This window comes from Rhopilema esculentum, chromosome 19 (genome assembly GCF_057945365.1).
Source record: "Rhopilema esculentum isolate cy_ngs chromosome 19, ASM5794536v1, whole genome shotgun sequence".
In the NCBI taxonomy this organism is placed as follows: Eukaryota; Metazoa; Cnidaria; class Scyphozoa; order Rhizostomeae; family Rhizostomatidae; genus Rhopilema; species Rhopilema esculentum.
Genome location: NC_142833.1, coordinates 3,998,455 through 4,022,705, shown reverse-complemented (window position 1 = coordinate 4,022,705; position 24,251 = coordinate 3,998,455). Strand labels below are relative to the sequence as shown.

Sequence of the window (24,251 nt, the reverse complement as noted above, 5' to 3'; positions counted from 1 at the left end):
GAATGCACAATAAACCTTTTTGTGAACATGTGTTTTCTTTTCATGTACCTTTATGACCCAACTGACACTATTTTAATGCCAACATCAGGGGCGTAGCTAGGGGGGGGGGGGGGGGGGGTGACACCCATTTAATTCTTCATGAGCTTGTCGGTAAATTTTAGTTGGTGCAAAAATTGTCTTGTTTGTCAGTAAAATCGTTTATCGGTAGGTGAAAAAATAGCACCTATTTCTCTTTATCTATGACTTCATCGGTAAATTTTACCACTCATGACCTTCCACCCTCCTAGTCTGGAAGGTCAAGCTACGCCACTTGCTAGCATTTCTTGTAATTCTTTAGAAGCAATGTCATAATAAATTAGTAGAATTTATCTTGTAATACTGCGATGTAGAGTGCTACTAATAACTAAGCGTTCATTGATACTTTCATTGATACGGAAACAGGTAGCCAATGTTCATGTTAATATGTTCCATTTACAGATGTGTCCAGCAGAGACTTGTCCAGACAACAACTAGTATTGGTGATATTAAAAGAGTAAGAATTATATTATTTCAACATTGTCAAATAACCAAACATTGTCGCGAAAGCTGTGTTTTTAAATGTTCTGAAACCATTTTGTTAAATCTAAGATGAAACTCACTTTCATGATCCATGTCTTCTGCGCTTTTTCTTGTTTGAAAAACTTCCTTTGCAATTTCTTGGCTTTTCCACATCTTTTGATAAATTTGCCATTTTGCTGTGTAATTTTCCAGCTCTTTTCTTTGTTTATTGCTAAGTATGGCAATCGAAAATTGATTCTTTATACCTAAATGACTTATACCACAATGTCACTCAGCTAGAATTGTTCATCAGATAACATCGGATATTCCTATTGTCAAAAGAAGGTTAACATTTTCTCTGCCATTATTATGACTTGATGCAAAAAAGGAAATTGAAATATTCAAATATATTCTTATCTAATGTATATCTGATGACCAAATCTAACCTTGCTCGCATGAAGAAACAAAGAATCTGAGAGGAGTAATTTTTTAGTGCAAATTCAGAAGATTCTAAGAAATCTAGTAAAAATGATGCTTTAGAAGAATAAACACAAAATCACAAAAATAGTGTGTTCGTTTATTCATTTTTTCGTTTTCTTCTATCTTTGCTTATTCTCTGATGTATTAGTGTCCTATCAGCCTTCTTTTTGGCAGGACGTTTTTTGTATCGGCCAATACTTCCTTCGTATTATTTAGAAGACAAATTTGGTATGAAGAAATGCAAGGTAAATATGCCTATTTTCTATTTTCATAAATTTCCATTGAACAAAGGAAATTTGTGATTTCACTCTTCTGAAACACAACAATAGACACCAAGAAGTGAAAGTCTTTATTGTTTAAAAATTACGAAACGCCTATTTTTAATGTCCCCGTCTTTTTAGCGTCTTTCGATTCAACAAGCAGGAACAGAACTTTTGCTTAAATAAAATCTTTACCATCAAAAGGTAAGAATATTTCTGTTCTTCGATTGTTTGGAATGTCGGAAAGTTTGTTCTTTCAAAGTATCATATAAAACTTTGTTTTAATTTTGAAAAAAGAATGGTATTTAACGTGTAAGTCATGATCTTCACGCATTTAGATCAACTGAAACATTTTTGAAATGCAGTTGTTTTACATAGCAGAGGCAAATGACATAAAATATTACCTTTGTTCTTCATTTTTCTTGGAGATCTCTTCTAACTCTTTCTGTAGCAAGCCAATGTGACTTTCAATAGGATACGAAGACTTTCGAAAGCTATAGTATGAAATTTAAACAATTGATAAACATTGCAAAAACTATTGGGAAGAAAGCATAGTGAAGCGTTTTACTTTTAAGTTACCCACGAAATTCTTAACGATTCCTCACAGTTTTCTGTGTTTGGAATTATCATTCAAACGTGTTGTAATAATGCTCCAAGCGTGCTGATTTCTAATGCTTCAAGAATAATACTTAGAATCTCAAAAGAAGTTCTAGCCCCATCTAGTGCATTGTATCCAAATATCTCGCGGGTCTTATCAGAACATATTTTATTAGGTACAACCCTAAACTTCTTTATTCAAAGGAACTTCTAAGTTCTAGCCTCATCAGTTTAAAAAATTGAGCGTTGCAGAAGTTGACCATATCCAAATTATTCAAAAATTGAGGGAATGGCATGACCACGGCTATTTGGCTATGAACGCCACAGTTCGAGGCGTATATAACAGTTACATGGCAAGATAACATGGCATTTCAAACATTGTAGCACTAATGTTTTTCTGAGATCTCTTTGTCTTCAGGCTAGTATATTTTCATTGAGGTATCTATCTCAATCAGATAAATGAACAGTTATTTAGATGACAAAAGATATTCGACTTATGACGTGTTGCTCAATACACCAAAGCATGACGAGTTGTTCATTACACCTATACGGCATTGAGCACTATATGATAGACCTGTAATCAGTTATTTTGATTGATCAATTTCTAAAAATTTTTACCTGTCAGCAACTTCTTTATTCTGTTTAATCTGAGAGGTCAGTGTCTCTGTTTCTTCTTGCAGTTTACAAATCGTCTTCTCCAAACTTGCAACAGCATCGTTCTGGGCTATGATCTTCGCATCAAGGTCTGAAAAATATCAAAACCAAAATGAGCTAGAATTTTCTCTTGATTAAACATCGAACCGAGGACGCAATGGCAATTGTGCACCAGATTTCATCAATGAAGGGGCGGAAATTATAGGGATGTGAAGGGTAAGAGCCTCCTGCATTTGCTTAATTGTCAGTTCAAACATAGTTTTTAGCCCTGTTATCGGTAATTTTTTATTTGTCGGTCAGTCTGCCTGATTTTCGAGATTTCACCACCCCTCCACCCAAGCTCAAAGATGAATTTTTGTTCACAAAGCCTTAATTTGCCACAGGTTTGGACAATTCAGAATAAACATTGCCATTGCCATGTACTCAGTGCACTTCGTATGCCCTATGGGGTGATCACTTAGGCAGGCAGTTACCATGAACATTATCCTCCAGGATCGTTGTGAAAGACGGCTAGTCCTATAGAACACAAGAAATATGCTATTCTCTTTCTTTGAGTAGAATATCTGGATATCTCTTTAAGTAATGGGTTTGAAAGTAAGAGGCAAACGGACTGGCTAACATGTCAACCCTCTACCTTACCATTTAGTCTATACACAGCAGATACAGACAAAAGATCCAAGAGTTCGTGGTTAAAGTCCCTGGCATGACCAAACTTTTACCTGGAGTGAGAAGAATCGCCAGCTCCCTGTAATTCCAGGTGTACAAATCATGAGATGCGGTCATATCGAGAAAAAGGACAAGCACACTGCCCGAAATGCATAGCTTCTCGGTGTCTTAAAAACTACCTTCGGGTGCCAGTTAGCAACAAATACAAAGATATACACGAATGAAAGCATTTCATATAAAAATTGAATAAAACGCAGTTTGAGATTTTGATAAAAAGTTGATTTGAATGATGAGTTACTAACCAGCAATAATTTGCCTTTCTTCCTCTGTTTGACTTAGCAGCTTTGAATTTTCATACTCTGAAATTAGTCAGGCAACAAGAGGTCAGCTTAGTATGAACATTTCTAGCATTTTATTTGAAAGTATGTATTACTATTCTCAGTTATAGATATATTAACTATTTTATTTATATATCAAACCATTGCAAGCGATTGTTTAAATTTTTTTAATTTGCCTTCAATGTTACAAAATAGCTGAAACATTAAGCCATATGGAAGTATACTTTCTTAAACTGTAAATGTTGAAGCCTTAGAAAAAATTAGATCAATTCTTTATTTGCTGGATACATTTTCTTATCTTATTCAAAATTTTAATTAACATCTGAAATTAATACAGGTCAATTCTATTTCCACTAGTTTTGTTTCAGTTTGCCCCTAGTCATAAAACTTTACCACCCAATTGCCGTATCCTAGCAATCTCTTCTCATAATAATCTTGAAACTTTTTTCTTGTTTTCAAATTCATCATTCTGCATAAGAATTGCTGCATGAGAGCATACATTACCGGTGTCTTTTATAAGTTTTTCTAAACCAGAAATCGATGATACATCCATTGTTCTTTGCAGCTTTTATGATAAAAAGGAAAAGGCATGACGATAAAAGACGAAGCAAGTTATAAGCTAATCGATTTTTGAATTGTGAAGCAAAGTCTTTTTGATAGTCTAAAAATAAAAGGTCGGAGACATTTCCACGCTTTAATCCAATGTAAAAAATTTGAAAAGGAAAATTTCATGTTTTTCATCCTTAGAGGCATAGTATCTACATAGACTGAATAACTAAAATAAATCGAATTTTCAATGCTTAATCGATGTTTAGGTCAAGTATCGTTGATTTTTTGAATTGGTGAAAGATGCTGCTCGTACGCTCAAACTTCGGGATCTGAAGTTGAGGCACTTCCCAATCGCTAATAAATTAGGAAGAAAAAACATTGGTGACAGACATGAAAAATTTCAAAGATTAAAACGATGACTTACGAAATCTTTTCTTAATCGAGTCTCACAGATGTTTCATGTTTTAACAGATGTTTTAACGAGATGTTGATTTCTGCTTTAGTAAACATTGTATTCGTCATTTTAGTTTTCCCGCCAGTAACTTGAAATCGAGACAGCCTTCTCCGAAATAGAGGCCTTAAGTAAATTTAGAGTGAATTTTCTTTTATTTGTTATTGAGAGTTTTTAAATTCGCTTTTCAGCCCTCTTTCCAATTAGTTCCCGTGATATTAGCAGGCTTTTTCCTCAAGTAAGGGGGAAACTGTTGATGTGAAAAATAATCATAGATCATAGGAAACTTCTTCATAATGGTTTCTAGCGTTTTTGTCAATCCATAAACATCAACAAAAAGTTTTGTCATGAAAAAATCATTGCTATCTTTTTTGTTGTAAGAATCCCTCTGCTAATGAAAATGGCAAAGCCGAGCAGGGAGAAAATTTTTAAAAACCAGGAGACTAGGAGAAAGCAAGCAAAACCTCCAGGCGAAATCGGAAATATTGACACGTCTGTTTATACATGCCACTCCTTGTAGGAGCATCTCTCAGCTCAATTTTTATCTCAGTGTAAGGTAGAAGGTAATTGATGTTTGAAAGTATCAATACATTCTAGCTCAAATCAAATTATTTGGAATAAAAGATAAAAGATCTTTAAATTAACAAACCATTCAAAAACAGAATAATATTTACCAATATTTTTTCTTTCCCACTAGTCATACATGATAATTTCACTTTGCAATAAAATTCATAAAAGTGATTGATTGATTGATTTTTTTTTTGAACAAATAAATTCTCATCAATGATTCAACATTTGGCGCTGTTTATATACCGAAAGGCCGCCGGTTCACAAATGTTTAGAACAAAACTTGAAAAAACTTGAATCTTTTTATTTTTCCCAACAATTTTAACTAATCAATCCGGGATATTGTTTGTACAATTTCTATGTTGGCTGTGTCCACTTGAACTGTTGTTTGCCTATTTTGCTAATTGACTGATTAATTGATTGACTGATTGATCGAGTGTCAAAATCGCCCGGATACATTACGTTATGCCTCTGTGAAGGAGCAAGAAAAGCCTGGATCAAAGATTGTTGCAGGTCAAGATAAATTTAGCGTGTCACAAGCAATAATTTTGCGAATTTCTTCCTGAAAAATTGTACCATCAGCAATTTTCTTTGATGTAGCAGACCACAAAAATGTCAGAAAAAGGGGAGAAAAAAGTGCTAAGGAAACGGCGAGGAAAGAAGGTATAAATTTTTGCTTTTCGATATTTTTAGGCCAGATGTCTCTAGAATATCATGTAACAGATACTACGTGTTGTTGTATCGACAGATTGTCGGTGATTCATTCAAAATTTAGATGTCCGACAATCTGATATGCAGAAAAATTGTCTGGAAAAAGCTTTTATTAATTAATTAGTTATCGTTGTGGTTATTTCGAGTGTTGAGACCAGCGGACCGGTGTATTTAGATAGGTAGTCGCGAGGATAAAGTCGGACACCTTCGATAGTTTTTCTAATTCTTAATTATCGATGCTTTGCCTTTAAATTGATTTTTGAAGTGGTTTTGATATTGCACTTACAAGAATGAAAGCTTCCAAAAATCGGCGCTAGTCACATCCTGTTTAGTGGACAATATCGGATATCCATGGGTTTTGCCGGACAGGCAAATTCAAAACAGTTTATCACTGTATATCAATATTGTGACTATTAATATTAGAAAGCTTCCTGGTAGACTAAAATTCTTGCTCTTAATTCAAATCTGGGGTCAAAATATTTTTACAAAAAAAATTTTGAGAGAATTTTTCAAAATGAGCCTGTACATAACAGACAAATCTTAATAAGTTCTTACTGAGATCCTCTCCTTGGGAATCCTCCAAGAATTTTGCCAATCAGCTTGCCAGAGTTTGCTTAATAAAAATATGCCAATTAGCTTTATTGCTTTGATTGGCAAAATTTCAACTATGTTTTTGAGAATTTGTAATAGGTGGTTTCTAAGCTGATACCCTGAATTTTAAACTCAATGCAATCAATGCAACCATCAGGCAACTAGAGTTGCTGTTTATCTGCTTTTACCCCTTGAAATTGCTTGCTAATATGGCTCAACAGAAAAGGATATTGCTTTTGAAGGCTCAAAAGTAAAATTGGTTATATTTTATATTTACTCAAAATATGCTTATATTTCTGTTTTTACTCCTTATTTTGTACTTAAAAGAAAAACACTTGTTTCAAGGGTGCCAATGACGCAGAAGAGAAGCTAAGCAAAGATGAAACAGAGGTGGCAAAGTACTTAAGGTGGAATATGAAGACAAAAAAGTCCTCCATGTTTGGTGACGAAGTATATTATTTCATAGGTATTATCTTATTTAACTAATTTTTTTATTCTAAACTTCCTTATAAATGAGTAGAATGTGATTGGATGCTAAAGGAGCTAAAACAGTTACCTTCACTTTCCCAGCCTTATATATAAATTTCCTTAGCTTATGCAAAGTCTAAATAAAATCAAGAATAGATTTTAAATCTTGAGATAAAGGAAAGCTTTTTAAAGCCATAAACTGAAGAACTGAAATGAAGATGTTGCTGTTCCTTGCCCTGGAAATGGAAAACAAACCATACAAGAATTGGAATCTTTCTCATGTAACTAGTTGGTTTGCTTCTTTTATTACTTATAATAACTTTCTTTACAACATAAATAACTTTAAGTGTAAAGACAACTGGATTTTTAAAAACAATTAATAGATAGTGCAGGAAAATAACCGACCCAAGCGATCCAATGATTTTTTATGGAATATGTTTGTTGTTGAGCGTGTGCAAAATTGGCAAGTAAACTGTTCTTTTAAACAATATTCAAGAAAAGAATTGAGTTTTCATAGAGATGTTGCTATGCTACTTCAGTCAGGTTTGTAGGGTTGAACATGAATCATGTAGCCATCATATTTTGCTTTATGCAGGATCAAAAATTGTGGATTTCATGCTGGATTCCAAGTGGGCAACTGGAAAAGCAAAGAAATCTTCTATTGCATTTACTGACAGAGAGTCAACATATGCCATCCTTGACAAGTAAGCCTACTTGCTGGCTCTTTATATTAAAATTGTGCATATTTTTTTTTAGTTTTTCCTTCTTTTTGGGCAATTTCAAGGATATTTTGCGATGTGGAGAGGTTAATCTTGTATGAACCCCTTATGAAATACACTATATATAAAAGCCAGACTTATTCTCCATGTTTCAACTCTGGAACCTCTGTTTCTGAAAAGGCAGCTTTGCTTTTAAAAACAGTTTGGCACTCTTTTCAAGACACAAAATGACATTTGCAATTGAAATGAAATTATCCAAATGAAAAATTTGATTGTTAAACTGTTTTGAAAGAATTTATTCTTCAAAAGAAAACAGCATGTCAGATATGTTTAGTCAAAGAATGCATTTTGCAAAACAACACAGATAACATTCCACAATGCTATGCAACTACTAAAAGACAATAGATTTCTGGAGCAGTGTTGAAGCATAGCGTAGTCCTGTAAACGGAAGTGAATTCACTATGAAATGAATCTGGTATCATGTGAACTACATATTGGTATCAGGCTGGGTCAGTGAGTATGGTATGAAATGAATCCAATACCATGTGAGCATGTGGCCTAAGTCATTGCCTAAACTCAGTTTATAAAGTGGCAAGGGCTTTGAGCAGGGACTTTTGTTGAAATTCTCTGGTGTATTCCAAGCACTTTTGTTTTCCAAAATCATTTTTTTGGCTAGTGGAAATTTTTGGTGAAAATGACTGTAAGGCATGCTAGATGATGAAAATTGATTTTAAAGTGGCCAAGCTTCTACATCCTTTGTAAGCTATATGAATTTATCTAAAAAGTTGATCCATTAGCACTAATCGGATAGAAAACTTGACTCCTGCTTAATTTTGTTAATATCTGTAAGCTGTTGTTCAGAAGCTTAAGCTTGCATATAAACATTGCTTTGTTGCGGTTGTAGAATGATTGCCCTTGGCTTGTTCAGCCGTGTGCATAGAACATACAAGGAAAAAGAAAAGAAGGGAAAGGAGAAGAAAGATGAAAAAAAGACAGACAGCAAAGACGTCAAAGAGGGGAATAAAGGAGGGGACGTCAAGGATTCTCCCAGAAGCAAGAAAAGTGACAAGGTAAAGTCAGGCCTTAGTGATGATATTGTTTCTAAACATTTTCATTTTTGCTGAGCCTTTTAGCACTGACAAAAAACTGCTTTACAAAGTTTGATATGTCTTTTTCTTTGTGCAAGGGTAAAGAGAGTGCAATCAAAGAGGATAAAGATGGAAAAAAGAAGAAAAAGGTAATGATCTATTGTATTAAATATATGTTTTGATTGCATGTTTAAAAATAAGTAATGAATATGCAAAAGTTAGTAGAAAATGATATGAATTGTGTTATAAGGTATACAAAGGAGTTTATATATACATTAGCTATTTTTTTTGTTTCTCTACAAGCAGAGTAAATGTTTCTTGTCTCAGGAACTATTATTTTCATGATTGGTCGATTTTAGTATGTTGGCAAAGCATAGCATGACCAAATATTGCTAATGAAGTATTTATTTTTTAGGTGAAAGTCAACCTGGAGCCTCACGAGCATAACATTTTCCATGATTCAAGTGATGTAAGAAAAGTTTTGCTTGATATTTTATTTCCTTATTTTGCTAGACACAGTGCCTCTTTTTACTCAAACTGCAGGCCTTGCTGAGAGAGGTGTTCAAGCTTGGTCAAGCGGCTTCATATGCGGCAAAAAAAGCTCTATGAATTTGATTGATTGTCTTTATAGTGTATGCTATCAATACTAGATTAAAAAAGATCAACTTTTTTATTGATGATCCATAATTATATTTTGTAGAATGTTTTTGATATTCTTTAAAATGAACTCAAAACAGGCTTTAAATGACAGGTCATCAAATACATAGGTATATGCAGGCCCTATGTTTGCACCTTATTAGCTTGTAAAATTGGACCTCTCTCGCCCGTACAGAGTTTTGATGCCAATGTTTTCATCTAGGGCATTATATTCCCAAAAAATAAATCTGCACAAATTATGATTTCTAACAGAATTTTCTTGTCACACTTTGAAAAAGCAAACCTCCATTTCCTAACTATTGTTGACCCATAATTGATTAAAGTAAACTTTCGAATTGAGACATACCTTGTTCCCAGGTGCTCTATTGAGCGCCTAGAAAATTTCAGGTGTAAAGTTTGTCAAGCGCGTGTTTTTGGCTTCCCACGAACCCTACCAAACTACTACAAGTCCTCTGTTATTTTAGTATCATAGCTTTCAAAAGCCTAACCATTGGTTCATTATGGTATTTATCAGTTTCTAATCAAAAGATTAGCCAAATAATTTTGAGATATGAATGTGCCTTTTAGAATCTGGGTTGAATCCGGTTATAATGCGATGAGAATCTAGTACCTTAAACAGGTCTTTCTCCAGCACATTTTTAAGCTTCGATGATCAACCTCATTTTATTTTTGAAGTTGTTAAATTATGTTTTTTTGATACTTTATCGCTTGAGCACTTTTTTAAACAAAACACATCTTATTTTGCAACAGAATTTGATTTAACAGCTTGATTCAACAATTTCGATTTTTTTAACAGGCTGTCTACATTTGGATATACGATCCCGTTCATCCGAAAACCTTCGTTTTGGGCATCTTATTGGGTAAATTTGAAGTTATGCTTTCTATGCCCTATCTTCCCCTGTAACGCTTTAATGTCTGTCAGTTCCTAGAAGCTATTAATCTCTGTAGGCATAGCCTTTCTGCTCTCCAGGGTATCGTCCCAGTAATATCGTAAAGCATAGTTATTTTATATAGTATATAGCATCGCTTGTAAATCTATATTCTAATCTTTAAATGGTTATTGATAAAGTTCCTTGAATTGGATTGGGCAGCCCTCACAAACTTGTATTCAAGTTCCGTAAGTAAGAATTTGATAAGCGTTGCTTCCTATCCTTACGAAAGGTCTTTCTGTGAATAAACCTATCAGCTTTAATTCTGACTAGCGTTAAGAAAATATAAGTATCTGTTTACATTCGGATTTGGTGACTTGAAGTTTCTAATGAGTGTAAGGAAATTCTGTATTTATTTCGTTTTTTTTCTTAAGTTTCAAACTACTTATGTTTTGTTGTTAGTGTAGCTAATTTCATGTTCCAGTTATTGGTGCTGTCGCAGTTTGTCTCTTCCCACTTTGGCCTGAAAGCTTTCGTGTTTACAGCTGGTATTTGAGTGTTGCTGCAATGATTCTCTTAGGCGCTGTACTGTTCCTTGCACTCTGTAAGTATTGCAGTTTCATTGCCATTAGTTAAGGTTGGTTTGTAACTTATTAATTGTTAGTTTAATACATATACCAAAAGGCGTTTTTCTGACCAGCGTTGTTTGTGTTATCATTCATCATGAGAACCACGCCATTAATTGCTCAAAATGGAAACGAGTACAACGCTTTCGCTTCAATGTTATGACAGCCTAGCCAGCCAGCCTAGCCAGCCTAGCCAGCCTAGCCAGCCTAGCCAGCCTAGCCAGCCTAGCCAGTCTAGCCAGCCTAACCAGTCTAGCCAACCTAGCCAGCCTAGCCTGCCTAGCCTGCCTAGCCTGCCTAGCCTGCCTAGCCAGCCTAGCCAGCCTAGCCTGCCTAGCCTGCCTAGCCTGCCTAGCCTGCCTAGCCAGCCAGTCTAGCCAGTCTAGCCAGCCTAGCCAGCCTAACCAGTCTAGCCAGCCAGCCAATCTAGCCAGTCTAGCCAGCCAGCCTAGCCAGCCAGCCTTTCGAAAAAGCCCCTTTTTAAGCACGTGAGGGTGATTTTTGAATAAGGGATTTATTCAAGGCTCTGGGTGTTTGTTCCAATGTTATTCGGACTAAGGTATAAATTATCAGAAAATTTGCTCTGTTGTTTTAACCCTGAATTCTTCTGTCCTTTAATGTTGCGTCCAAAGTATGATGTTCTTTTGGTATAGCTTGTGAAATTTCGTCTAAAAGATAGGCTCCCTTAAAATGTAAAGTTCTGTTGAAAGATCAATTATCGAGTCTTAATTACAGTCAAACCTTTTGGATTATCCCCGACATGTTATCATAGATTCATCATAGATTTTTGTTCGTATTTTTAGTTCTCTGACTTTCCATTAAAATCCCCGTTTCTTATATTATGGGGAATAACTCTCTGTTTTTTATTCAAGATCGTTACCCCTTTTTTGTATCTTTTGGGGACTAATTCTCTGCTTTCCATTCAAGATCGTTACCCCCTTTTATTATTTTGTGGGTACTAATTCTCTGCTTTTCTATTCAAGTCCGTTACCCTCTGTTTTGTATCTTATGGGGACTATCATTTGGCAAGTTGAAGTTCTGGCTGCTTCCAAACTTAACTGCGGATTGTGGAGTGCAAGAGTCTTTTATCCCGGTTTACGAATACACATTTGATGATGGAAATAACAGCAAAGACGATGACAATGATGCTGAAGACAAGGAGGAAGATGAAGATAACAAAGAAGAGAGCGAGCAAAGAGCAGGCTTGGATGTTCAAGAGGAAAAGAGTGGGATTGAAGAAAACTGCGACAAAGATAATACGAAGACAGAGGATGCAGGACAAAACTCAGGAAGTAACAAAGAAACGGATGACGGAGAAGCGTGGGTTAAAGTAAACAAGTCAGACGCAGTTGGACATATGAAATCGGATGACGTAAAATGTTGAATTTATAATTGTAGTGATAGATGTATGCAAAGATAGTATTGAATTTTGATTGTGACTTTTTTTCAGGTACTGCTCTGCTGTTGCTGACGTTTTCTAACTTTGTGATATGGCTCCAGTACACTTCAACATTATTGGCGATAACGTTTTGGGCAAACTGTATTGCGTTTTCAGTCTTTCGATTTATTAGATAGGGCTATTTCGATTGAATTTGCTTTTTGCGAGAAATCTTTCTGTTTGAAAATCCCAACTTTAATTGAAGAATGCAAATTAGTTTACATCTATTACAATGTCATGAAAAAATACAACATAGAAATTAACATATTTTTAGTGAAACATGCATTGTTGACATGTTCATCCGTCACTATACCGTGTATCAGCGATCTTATTTTATGGACAGAGAACGTAGCTTTGGTGGAGACTTTACTTCCCATTGCGAAGGAGAGCAAGGGGGAAGGCACAGAAAACGTGGATGCAGATAGAAACAAGCTTAATGTTGAAACTGCAAAATGTAGTTATTCGCGTTCTGTATAGAGGAATTAAAGCCAAGCTATCTACAGCTTTTTATACAGAAGTTGGAAAATAAAAGTTAATGCGAGCAATAGCAAAAAGAAATGGCTTGGCAACTAATTTATGCAGTGGATAGTTTCGAAAAACGACACGGGGAGAAATATGATTCAAATTGAAATGTTGTGGAGCTTTTGATGAAAACCAATAAGAGGGCCTTGCTCAAATAACTAGGTTTTTCGATTGGCGAAGCAAACATGGTAACTAAAGTAAATTTCACAAAAAGCTTTATTTTATATTTTAAAGAAATATGTTTTTTAATCCTTTATAATTGAAAAACATTTTATGTTTGTTGCTCAAAAGTATAAGAATTTATGTTAGTACGCTAGCCATAAAGTTTCCTGTACAAGCACGGCCTTGTGCGTCATTCATTCCATTTATTTGTTTAATTCGAACGGTTTCTTCCCTGTATTTTGACAAAATCATTTTTCAAGACAGCTTTCTGTGTATTTTCAAGAAATTAAGAATAAAGTGATATTCGGAACATTGGTAAACTTTCATTCGTTGATTTGTTGCGATGGTTTGAGAAACAGTGTTTGAATAAGACAAGATGGTATAATAAATCTAGTTTTGCTTTATGTAGAAAAAATTGTATTGTTGGGTAGATAAAAAATAATCTAAAAATAGTCGTTTCCTGCAAAAAAAGACATAGACCTTAAACCTATCTGTGTCCTATGTGAAAAATAATATTTGCATCTTTTAATGATCGTGGAATGTATTTCATTTAACTTCTCCGGAAGGCACCTTCTCGGCATGTAAATGACAATACCATATGGTGAAACAGTTAAGTTTTCGATGCAACCTAAAAATTGGCTATATAACATGTCCAAAGAAACAAACATTTCTCAATCGCCCACAGCTACTGGTGCATTTTTCACATTCATCTATGACCGTGTTGCGCAAAGGTAGTTATCTCGCCAGAATCTCCCTGTCTCTGTTGGTTCATCAATCTTCAGGCACCCTATATGATCGTTTTCGATTGAACCATTGTCCGACCACATGAAGTCATAAGGGCTACTCTTATCTACGCAAATGTAGTTGTCTTGCCATGATTCTGGGTCTTCCGGTTCTGATGCACGTGTACATTTCATTCCATCTATTGGGCCTGGAATAAGAGCAAACCAGGTTAGCTTTGTCGTATATGACGTCATTTCTTAAAGCTTTTGCGAATAAAAAATCCATGTAGCCTTTGTTTAAAATGTATTCTTAAGGGAGGATAGAGGATTTCAGCACATTAGTTTCCTCTAGTTCCCTTTAGTCTGATTTCTATGGTCAGCTAACAGCATAAATACACACAACACAGTTTTATCCCTAACATATTTAAATAGCATATTCTTCAGAATTTTCCTCAAATGAAACAAAAAGCATACTTGTGAGATGGTATTTGTAGCTTTTTACTATAAAATTACTATATTTCTTTAACCCTAAATGCTTCAATAAAGTTTCAGTATGTTTTTGTCATCTTCTCATCTGCTATCAACATCCGGGTGGTTCTATCAACATAATTTTGCACATCCTTCTTGGTCATTTTGCAAACATTGGTCAAACGAGGTATTTTTATTCATTCTCTTCATGAAAAATGTGAAATATTCCATTTCAATTGTAAATTTCTTTAGACAAATGTTAGAGGGCTGTTTCCTCCTTGCTTTAGACAAATGTTGGAGGGCTGTTTCCTCCTTGCTTTAGATAAATGCTGGAGGGCTGTTTCCTCCTTGCTTTAGACAAATGTTGGAGGGCTGTTAACAATGTTGCCATAGATTTCTTTAGGCAAAGGGTGCAAGACTGCCCCCCCCCCTGTTCTTCAACAAAGTTACCATATTCCTATTTGTATATTTCTCTAGACAAAGGGTGCAGGGCTGTTTTCCCCAGTTTTTCAACAAAGTTGAGATACTTCTTATTTATTCGTATGCTCCTGATTTGATCGGACACTCTAGCAGCAATTCTATATACTTGACCTATCTGTAATAAAATTTTCCAGGAAATTCAAAGTTTTGATTTGTGGTTCCTTTGATGAACATTTTGTTAACTGTACTTTTTTTCATATATCTAATGCTCATACTGAGTCGATTTTTATTATTTATGTTGATTGTTCATTCTGCGTTTGTTTCGAAACAGATAAATAACGCACCAGAAAAAATGGCTTTCTTATCGATTGATATGCACAAACCACAGTTGCCTGACAGGTATGCATATATAGAATGGAGTAAAATTAGTAGCTCGACGTACCCGAACCAAAGCCACGAAATTTCGAGCAAGGAAAAAGACGACAGGAGCGGAGAAGCTTTTATCTGAGAGGAAGATTCTTTCTTCTCAGAACAGCGCTCTTCCACGTCTCCCGCCTTATCTTCCATTTCCATTCTCAAATTTATGTGGCTCTGGTACCCAGGGTAGTTTCGACGGTCCCGACTTTTGATGAACCCATTAACCAAACATGCTATGTTGTCAGTTTCAGACCCGTCGGGGCCGGTGGGGGGCTGGGGGGCTGGATCCCCAAATAATTGTTAAGCTGTATGATGTTTCCTTTATAACAGTGTACTGAATGAGAAGGAATACAATGGACAGCCCCCCCCCCACCCAATATGAATTTTTTTCCGATGGCACTGAGTTTTCCATGCTGATATTCTTGCAATAGTCTTTTTGTTTCTTGATTTTATAATACCTGCTCTTTTGACCTTTATTGGCAATGACATTGTGTCGATCTTTAGGGTGTCGGGGAGCGCTCATTAAAAAAGAGGAAAGTGCTATTGCGTGGATTTACGGTACTTTGTGGTTTAAGTAGACTAAAATCGAGTTTTAATCTAATTTTTCATTTTATATTTAAATATCATCTAATTAACTTATCCAGTCATTAGAAATTATCGAATAATTTGGTGTAAGTGTTTTTCGAAAATCAGGAAAATGAAAGGATATCTCGATGAACAGAGGTAATAAGAGAATGGACATTGGTGTAACGGGACGGTAACCTTATTTTACGGAGACGGGAACTTAGGCCCCAGCGAATACTGAGACGGGAACCCTATTTTACGGACCGCAAGAAAGTCCGGTCCACGATGTAAAGCATGTCCAACACAATAGCAAAAAGTATAAATAAGAATTTTTTCTCATTCATTAGAGGGAGCTTGATTTATAGAAGCTTCATTTGAAGAAGTATAAAGGTTTTTGAAAATGAGGTGAACTGGAACGACGTCTTGAAGCAAAGATATAATGATTCGACAGTTCCACGGTACACAACTTGCTGACTACTTTTGTTATAATTTTGCATGTTCACAGAATTTCTATTCTGTTGCATGGAGGAACAATCTCTAAGGAGAATATTGCAAAAGAAAAACAGCACCCAGGGATTTCTTGGAAAAATTTCTCACCTTGATGCGACCATCGGATCTTTGGATTGTACTTGGTTTTAGCGAAGCAGAGGTAGTTGTCATTCCAAGAATGGCTATCTGCAGGCTCTGCAATGTTAACGCAACCACAGTCGCATTCAGACCTGCATTGACAAGACTCTGGCTTTCCGTTTGTGTTCCAGCTGAAGTCGACAGGCCAAGAAGGAAGCAGCTTTTCTGTAAGAAAGGATTATGTTTTTTGTTTACCTGAGCCAAGCTTACATAGATTATTTTGGCAACGCAAAACATGTTGATGGCTGCTATTCGTTCTAAATCTTCGCAAGCTGCACAGCTAAGTGTGAAGCTGTAACAACTTGCTAGGGTGAGATTTAGGCCAGTCCAGGGTGTTAAAATCGATGTTGCAAGGCTAGAAGTTATATTGCAAAACAAATGTAGCAAGTTGTCCGTTTGGTTTGATTTTCTTATCCGATTTAGCGTGGTTTCTTTTATGTTTGAAGTCTTTTATCACAAACCAAAATAAAAAATCAATATATCAAGTTAACTACATCATATTAAGTTTATCTTTGATGTTCGCCACTTTTATCGTGTTGAACACCAAAAATTCCTACGTGAATAGTTTTACTCACAAAATGAAAATATTGGACTAAATTATAAATTAAACTCATCGATTTCACTTAAGTATTTTTGGACATGGCTCTTCATGTTAGAAGGCACATATACGCTGAATCCAAGTGTCGATTATTGCCATGTTTTGCGGTAGTTTGAAAATAGATGTAGTATAAATAACTAAATAATTACCATCATTAATATTTTCTAGTCTTCAACTAAATTTCAGTTCTTAGTTTAAGTGCAAATGTAATGCTTATAGATATTTTACTTCCCCCGGCAGAATATCTTGCTGCAAGAACTTGTAGAGGTGCAAAATTCCACAAAGGGGGTTTATGAATAACCCAGTGCTGTGGCTCATGTATGCAATCCAAATTATACGAAATCATACCTTTTACCTCTAACTGGAAAGATTTATCGCGGAGAAACAACGTGACAATTGTTTTGGTTGTTGCCAAAGTATTCGAACGATGATATAAAAATTCCGTCAACTTTTTTGGACTTCGAAATTTGATGATAGTTCGCCAATGTTTTGAATAGAAAATTCTTGAGATATGCCTCTTTCTTGGAACTTTTTCGTAAGCTAAAAGCTAGCTCATTTTTTACAGTTCAGTGCCTTCCGAAGACCTATATGTTTATTTTTTAGTGAGCTTGGATTTTGGGGGTAAAGATTTAAACTAGTAAAAAGCTGCAACTTTAAATGAAACACGACATTCCGGTTCCATTTGAATAAGGACATTGCATTTTCTTTAACTATTTAGAAAAGAAAGGAAAATTCCAATATTTTTCAATGCGTTGCACTATCGTTATATTTCATAGAAATATGCTTTCAGTATCACAAACTAAACACTTTTCTTTTCTTCTGTATTAGACTTTTCTATATGATAAAATATGATTAGGGTTAAAACTATAAAACCACCCGTTATTGGCACGTCGAGTGAGATTTCGTCCCTGAGTAGAAATTGCAAGGTAAGGCTAGTCGGTGCATTCAAAGAATACGTCTGCGAAGGAAAGACATCTCTTTTATTCTTGATCAGTTTTAAGTGTCATTGCAGACTTTGAAAGTCTAATACATTTATTGCAAAGCACTAAAAGTTAGTGTCTGTTAGAGTCTTTCCTTTTCTTCTTCCCAGGCTAAGCCCTAAGGTGGTTGTTAAGTCTACCAAAGTCATCACGTACCCGTTGCTTTGCTGGTGATTTTAGCTTGACTTGTAGCTTCGCCTTGCCCTGAGCCTGATGCGGCAGAATCCTCATTTTCACTTGCTGTATACGAGGCTCCTTCAGTCTTGGATCGTCCAATGATACCTCCATTGTGATTCGGTGTGTTATTTGGCTCACCCGGTTTTGGTATTCCCTTTCCTTTAGTTGGCTCGGCTGTGATTTGTTTTGGTGGTGTTGGCTTTTGTGTTGGCTTAGGCTTTTTCTCTCCCTTTTTTGGCACCCCTTTTCCTTTCGTTGGCTGTGTAGTTGGTTTAGCCCCTGCTTGTTGCTTCGCTGGCTTTTTATCTTCGCCCTTTTTTGGCACACCCTTACCTTTGGTTGCTTCCGTTTGTGCTACTGTCGTTGCAGCCTGAGTTGGTGTGGCTTCTTGTTTGGTCGTAGGTTGTGGCTTGGTCGTAGGTTTGGGTTGTGTTGTAGGTTGGGGTTGTGTCGTAGGTTTGGGTTGTGTCGTAGGTTGGGGTTGTGTTGTAGGTTGTGGCTTGGTCGTTGGCTTTGCTGGGGTTACAACGGGCGTCGTTTGCCCGGCCTTTGTTGTTGGCTGAGGCTGGGTGGATGGAGCAGCTGCTTTTGTAGTAGGTTGTGTAGGCGCTGGGGCTTTGGTAGTTTCCTCTGGTTTCGCAGTAGGTGTGGCACCGGCAGCTTTTGTTGTAACTTTGGGAATGCCAGCACCTCTGGTTGGCTGTACAGTTGTAGGACTTGGAGGTGTTGGTTTTCCTTTCTGCAAAAGCAAGTAAATTCAAAATAGTAGCTTCTGTAATAGTTTCATCAATTTGACAAACAGGTGTACATGGAAAAGTATTGAAAAGTCTAAAAAAGTTCAATGTCATCAAACCTGCGAAAAATTTTTTCCATCCGGAACTTTCTCAATACAGTCAAAGGCAAACCTCAATACAGTTCCAGTTGATGGTATGTTTTTTAGATGCAGTACTAACTACCACCCCCTGGTCTCCTCGCGATTAATATATGAGTGCTAAATACCTATGACAATAAGGTACGTCGGAACTACCGATAGGCAATTGGGGCGGACTTCAGAAATGGGCATTTGAAAAAATCTCAACTTCTACTAATTCTTTTGTAACTATCATTTTTTTGGATTTTCTGTAATTGAGCTAACTGCTGACACTTTTTGTAAGTTTTGGGAAATATTCAATAATCACAAAAGGGCAACGTCAAAGGTACTTTTATAAAAAGGGAAAATGGCCCCTTCCACCTCCCATCAAAAGGCCCCCGCGTCCCCCTTCGATGTCCCTGATGACAATAGTAAACATCATAATTGATTGTATGTTTTGGCACTGTCTGATAACTTGTAACATGATAGAAATTCAGATCCCAGAACGCATGTAACATAGTTTCGCTTATCCAAACCATATAACATACAAGTTTGTTTGCAAATGAAATTCAGACTTTAACAGACTTGTGTAAACCATTTTGCCAAGTCAGAAATTGGTTTAATCATTGTCCTTATGAATTTTTGAGAATATGTGCTTCTTTTGAAACCATGTAACATAAAAAGTAACTTTTCAATGTGAAACTGACAGATACTTAATTTGCATTGTTTCAGTAAGCCTGACAATCAACTGCTACGAGCGCATAGCTTTCTCTTTCGAATTTCGAGGAGTTGACGTGATAAAATTTCATTATATTATGAACAAAAATCAATAATTTTAAGCTTCAAAGAACTGCTTGACTTACATTTGCGTCTTCTTTCTCCTTTTCTGCCTTCTTCTTCTCCTCTTCTGCCTTCTTCTTTTCCTCTTCCGCCTTTTTCTTCTCCTCTGCTTTTTTCTGTGCTTCTGCTTCCGCTTTCTTCTTTTCTTCTTCCGCTTTCTTCTTATCTTCTTCAGCTTTCTTCTTTTGCTTTTCCGCCTCCTTCTTTTCATCTTCAGCCTTCTTGCTTTCAAGCTCGGCCTTTTTCTTGTCAGCTGCGGTTTTCAGCATAGCCTCTACTGCCTTTTTTTTAAATTGCTCAGCTTTCTTCTTAGCTGCTGCCAGCTTCTTTTTTGCCGCTTCTTCCTTCTTTCTTGCTGCCTCGGCCTTCTTCTTTTCCTCCTCTGCTTTCTTTCTAGCCTCCTCTGCTTCTTTTTTTGCTTTCTCCGCTTTTTCTTTTTCCTCTTCCGCTTTTTTCCTTGCCTCTTCGGCGGCTTTCTTTTCTTCTTCCGCTTTCTGTTTCGCTTCTTCTGCCTTCTTCTTTTCCTCCTCAGCTTGTTTCGCCTTTTCTTTTGCCTTTTTCAACTCCTCTTCCTTCTCTTTTTTTTCTTTTTCTGCCTTCTTCAATGCTTCCTCTGCTTTTTTCTTAGCTTCTTCTGCCTTTTTCTTATCTGCTGCTTTTTTCGCTTCTTCTTCTGCCTTTTTCTTCTCTTCTTCTGCTTTCTTTCTCTCAGCCTCCTTCTTTTTCAACTCCTCTTCTGCTTTCTTTTTAGCTTCTTCTGCCTTTTTCTTGTCTTCATCTGCTTTTTTCTTTGCTTCTTCTGCTTTTTTCTTGTCTTCCTCTGCTTTTTTCTTTGCTTCCTCTTCATTCTTCTTTGCTTCTTCTGCCGCTTTCTTTGCCTCCTCGGCTTTCTTCTTTTCTTCCTCTTCTTTTTGTTTGGCTTTCTCCTGTTCTTTCTTCAACTTCTCTTCCTTTTTCTTTGCTTCTGCTTCCTTTTTCTTTGCTTCTTCTTCTTTGTTCTTGGCCTGGATTTCTTTCTCTTCTGCTTCTCTTGCAGTTTTTTTGTCCTTTTCCACCTCTTCCTGTAACGCTGCTGCTTTCCTTTTACTTACATCTTCCTTTTCCTTTGCTCTTGCTGCCTTTTCGTTTTTTTGTGCAGCCTTAATGTCAGTTTCCTCTGCCTTCTTATCAGATTCTTGTTTTTGCTTCTTTATCTCATCCTCTTTTTTCTTGGCTTCTGCTAGTTTCTGCTTGGCTTCTTCCTCCTTTTTCTTTGCATCTTCCAACTTCTTCTTAGCCTCAGACTTTCTCTTTGCCTCTTCTGCCTTCTCTTTGGCTTCTTCTGCCTTTTTCTTTGCCTCTTTTGCCTCCTTTTCTGCCAACTGTGCTTGTTGCTTTGCTTTCATCGCTTGCTCTTTAGCATCATCTGCCAAGCCTGGTTGTGCGCTTTTCTGTGTTGTTTCTAGCAGCATACTTGAGTCTGCTTGACCACCGTTTAGGATGTTGGACAAAATTTGAGACGTAGCACTGTCTTTCTTCGATGCTGCAGCATCTTTGCTCTCTTCTGAAACGTTTGTCAAATCTAAAAATTGAAATATCAGCTTCTTCACAAAGGATAGTCAATACACAGCTAGAATAGCTGGAAAAATGTTTGAATTCTCTCCTTTTCTGTCACAATATCTTGCAACACATATATGTGAAGCGCCGGGAGAATAGTCTTGCAAAATTTTACAATTTATTTGTGTTTACTTGAATGTGCAAATCTTGGAGCAATTTTTCAAACGTTAGGCCTAAAGAGTTGTGCGATATAGTCATCATCACAATCTTCTTGGTCATCGTGAATATCATTGCTATACCTGCTTAAATGTTTAAGCAAATTTTCGTTTTACTATAAAAGCTTTAGATTTTGAAGGAAATAGCTTTAGTCCAGTTCACTTCCTTTGTTTTGATGTTGATGTTCAGAATTAATGGCAAAAAAGCTTGATTTTAAATTATCTTGTTTTTTCGCTGTATTTTTTGTCAAAGATTAAAGTCACAATCAACTACGAAACCAAGGTACGAAATCGATACGAAATCGATACGAAACCAACTAGTTATAAAATTTGTTCCAAATATTATCCCTATTAGAACAGTACTGGTCTACTAGAAAAGCTAGTTTTCAAGGTGCAAAATTTGGTATATTTTTTACTTTCATTTTATTTGAATTTATTTACTTTTAAAATCACTTACCTTTGTTTTCATTATTGCTGGCTTGAGGTATAGCGCTGAATTCGGCTGAAATAAGATAATGATATTTCTTAAGACTGCTTTCTCAACTCAATAAAATCAAGCAAATATTGTTTACGTAGAATAGGTCGAAAACTCTGCAAGGAGTGGTCTTAATTCTCAAGTCTTTGAATGCAATTTCCTCGTTTTTATTTAGCAGTACCTTGCTGCAACGTGATGCAAAGTGTCTGGTCTGCTTGAATCTAAATGCTGATTGAGACCAGTTGAAAAAAAAGCTTTTAACCTGTTCAAGAATTAATGTATCTGACCAAAATTGCAGAAATTCACTAGATTTTTGATCTCCTAAATCTATTTTTCTTTTTTTTATTTGTTTTACTGAAATATAACATAACCTTGGCTTCTTAAGAATGTCTGAAGAACTCTCAAAAAATTATAATACAGATTGCTTTTTGATGAAGCTATTCCAAGGCTTCTTTTTGTTGACGTAAATTTGTACATTTCATATATACATGCAACAGTATAAACCCTGTCTTGAAGGTTTCAATTTCATTTTTGATGCTGCAGGTTTTTGATCAGCTTTTGTAGCTAAATGTTTGTACTGTGTTTGTGAACAAAATCATAAACAAAACTCACTTTCATCTCCATTTGACGATTCTTGATCAGCAAACCTCAAAACCCAGCCGCTTGCACCAAAGGCAAATATCAGTAATAAAATAACAAGACTTGCAAAGTTTCCCTTCATCTTGTTTATTCTCTTTTTTTATCTTTTCATCATGCAGTTAGCCTTTGCGTAGTCACTTCGTAGGTGGCTCTTGTGCGATCATGCATGGAATTAAAACAAACAAACAGGTCAGGTAGGATCTGCTTCATCGATTTACCGTAAGTGAGCACGCAATTATAATGAACATGATCTTATTCAACGGACCCGATAGTCATTTCTCCAGCGTTGTGTAGAGCCGAAGTTCACAATAAGCCATTAACACTTCTTGCACGACAGATCTCTTCCTGCACATTTGGTTGACTGAAATAGCCTACTGCTATATAATTCCTTTTGCAAAAAAAGCGCAGTGTTTCGGCGTCTATGGCTATTAAGCGAAGTTCGTACAGACGGTTGAAATGGTCCGTTTCTGATCCAAAGCCCTTTACAATGCTCTGTTTCTGATCAAAAGCATTGATAATGTTCCATACCTGATCCAAACCGTTGATAATGGTCCGTTCCTGATCCAAACCGTTGATAATGGTCCGTTCTGATCCAAACCGTTGATAATGGTCCGTTTCTGATCAAAAGCGTTGATAATGGTCCGTTTCTTATCAAAAGCGTTGATAATGGTCCGTTTCTGATCTTTGTCCCTTTCTCACGCTAAAGGTTTCTACCTGGTAATATCATAGCTTATATCGTCTCATTGTCCTAATTCAGGGTTGTAAGGTTTCATAAAGGTTACAAGCGTACGAAGAAAAGAGACGAGATAAAGTATGTTCTAAATATATTTCCAGCAACAATCAGGCAAAATTTTCGAGTGTTTCTTTCCTCTTTACGTTTACACTAAATGCTTATATTTAACCAAAATGATCAAAGAAGTTTTGAACAAAAACATTTCTTTATGGACACACCGCCACTCTTGACCTCATTTGCAACAAATCTTGTTTATTCTTGTTATTAAAAGAAAAAAATCAAGAGGCGATGATTATAGCATGAGTCTACTAAAGAGATGATAAGAATTCAGTGGCGGATTTAAGGGGGGCCCTCGAAGAGTTGAAGCCAGTCTGTGCGCCCCTTTTGACTGTGCGCCCCTTTTGAAATATAAGAATCAGGTGAAAAAGTTTCTGGGACCGACAGGTTAATTTGCTTCAAGGAGAACTTCAAATTTATGTTGTTTATTCCGGAAATGGATCTGAAATTATTGTATACAGCGTAAGCTCGTCACCAATTCTTGGAAATTTTTCAGCGCCCCCACTACCATCTGCCCCTCCTTCAAGTTTGCTCTGGATCCGCCTCTGATAGAATTATTTGGCTAGACATATAATTCTACCTGAGACTAATTTTTTTAAGCTTTTATCACTTTCATAATGAAAACCCTTCCACAAAACTTTTTGACACGTTCATAGTGTTATACATACAGTCGCTTCTCAGCTGCTAACGAAACATTATCTTACTTTCGAAATAGCTGATAATTGATCAAGTCGATGATACTGTAATTGCGGAGGATTATCGAATATACAAACTTGTTTACTAGATCTTTTGTGTAAAAGAGTTTTGTTCATATACTAAGGAATAAACAATTTTAACTCCTGGTTATCTCAAATTATGCCAAATTCGACTTAGCTATATCAAGTAATGGAATAGCAAGACTATGCAAGGAGTTTCTTGAATGTAAAAAGAAGGTTCTTTATAGTTGGTTGCCTTTTTAAGGATGTTGCGTTTACAGCTTCAGA

At 36.1% G+C, this 24,251-nt stretch overlaps 3 protein-coding genes across 3 annotated transcripts; 1 reads left to right on the top strand and 2 right to left on the bottom strand.

Annotated features, from left to right (window-relative positions):
- Positions 1-133: 133 nt before the first annotated feature.
- LOC148957920 (uncharacterized) lies at positions 134-4,098 on the bottom strand. Its single transcript, XM_089114113.1, has 5 exons — positions 4,037-4,098; positions 3,497-3,553; positions 2,493-2,619; positions 1,682-1,771; positions 134-769 (listed from the first exon to the last, which is right to left on the bottom strand). Exons 1-5 carry the CDS (start codon positions 4,083-4,085, stop codon positions 559-561), a joined length of 534 nt encoding a protein of 177 aa, XP_088970239.1. The 5' UTR covers positions 4,086-4,098; the 3' UTR covers positions 134-558.
- Positions 4,099-5,573: 1,475 nt separating this feature from the next.
- LOC135688504 (translocation protein SEC62) lies at positions 5,574-12,261 on the top strand. Its single transcript, XM_065205374.2, has 9 exons — positions 5,574-5,762; positions 6,747-6,867; positions 7,465-7,573; positions 8,493-8,658; positions 8,775-8,825; positions 9,092-9,145; positions 10,130-10,193; positions 10,687-10,806; positions 11,812-12,261. The coding sequence occupies exons 1-9, from the start codon at positions 5,712-5,714 to the stop codon at positions 12,210-12,212; spliced, it is 1,137 nt and encodes a 378-aa protein (XP_065061446.2). The 5' UTR covers positions 5,574-5,711; the 3' UTR covers positions 12,213-12,261.
- A 1,071-nt stretch (positions 12,262-13,332) lies between these two features.
- LOC135688496 (uncharacterized) lies at positions 13,333-22,639 on the bottom strand. Its single transcript, XM_065205363.2, has 6 exons — positions 22,452-22,639; positions 21,822-21,866; positions 19,637-21,174; positions 17,903-18,662; positions 16,139-16,333; positions 13,333-13,881 (listed from the first exon to the last, which is right to left on the bottom strand). Exons 1-6 carry the CDS (start codon positions 22,558-22,560, stop codon positions 13,661-13,663), a joined length of 2,868 nt encoding a protein of 955 aa, XP_065061435.2. The 5' UTR covers positions 22,561-22,639; the 3' UTR covers positions 13,333-13,660.
- Positions 22,640-24,251: the final 1,612 nt, after the last annotated feature.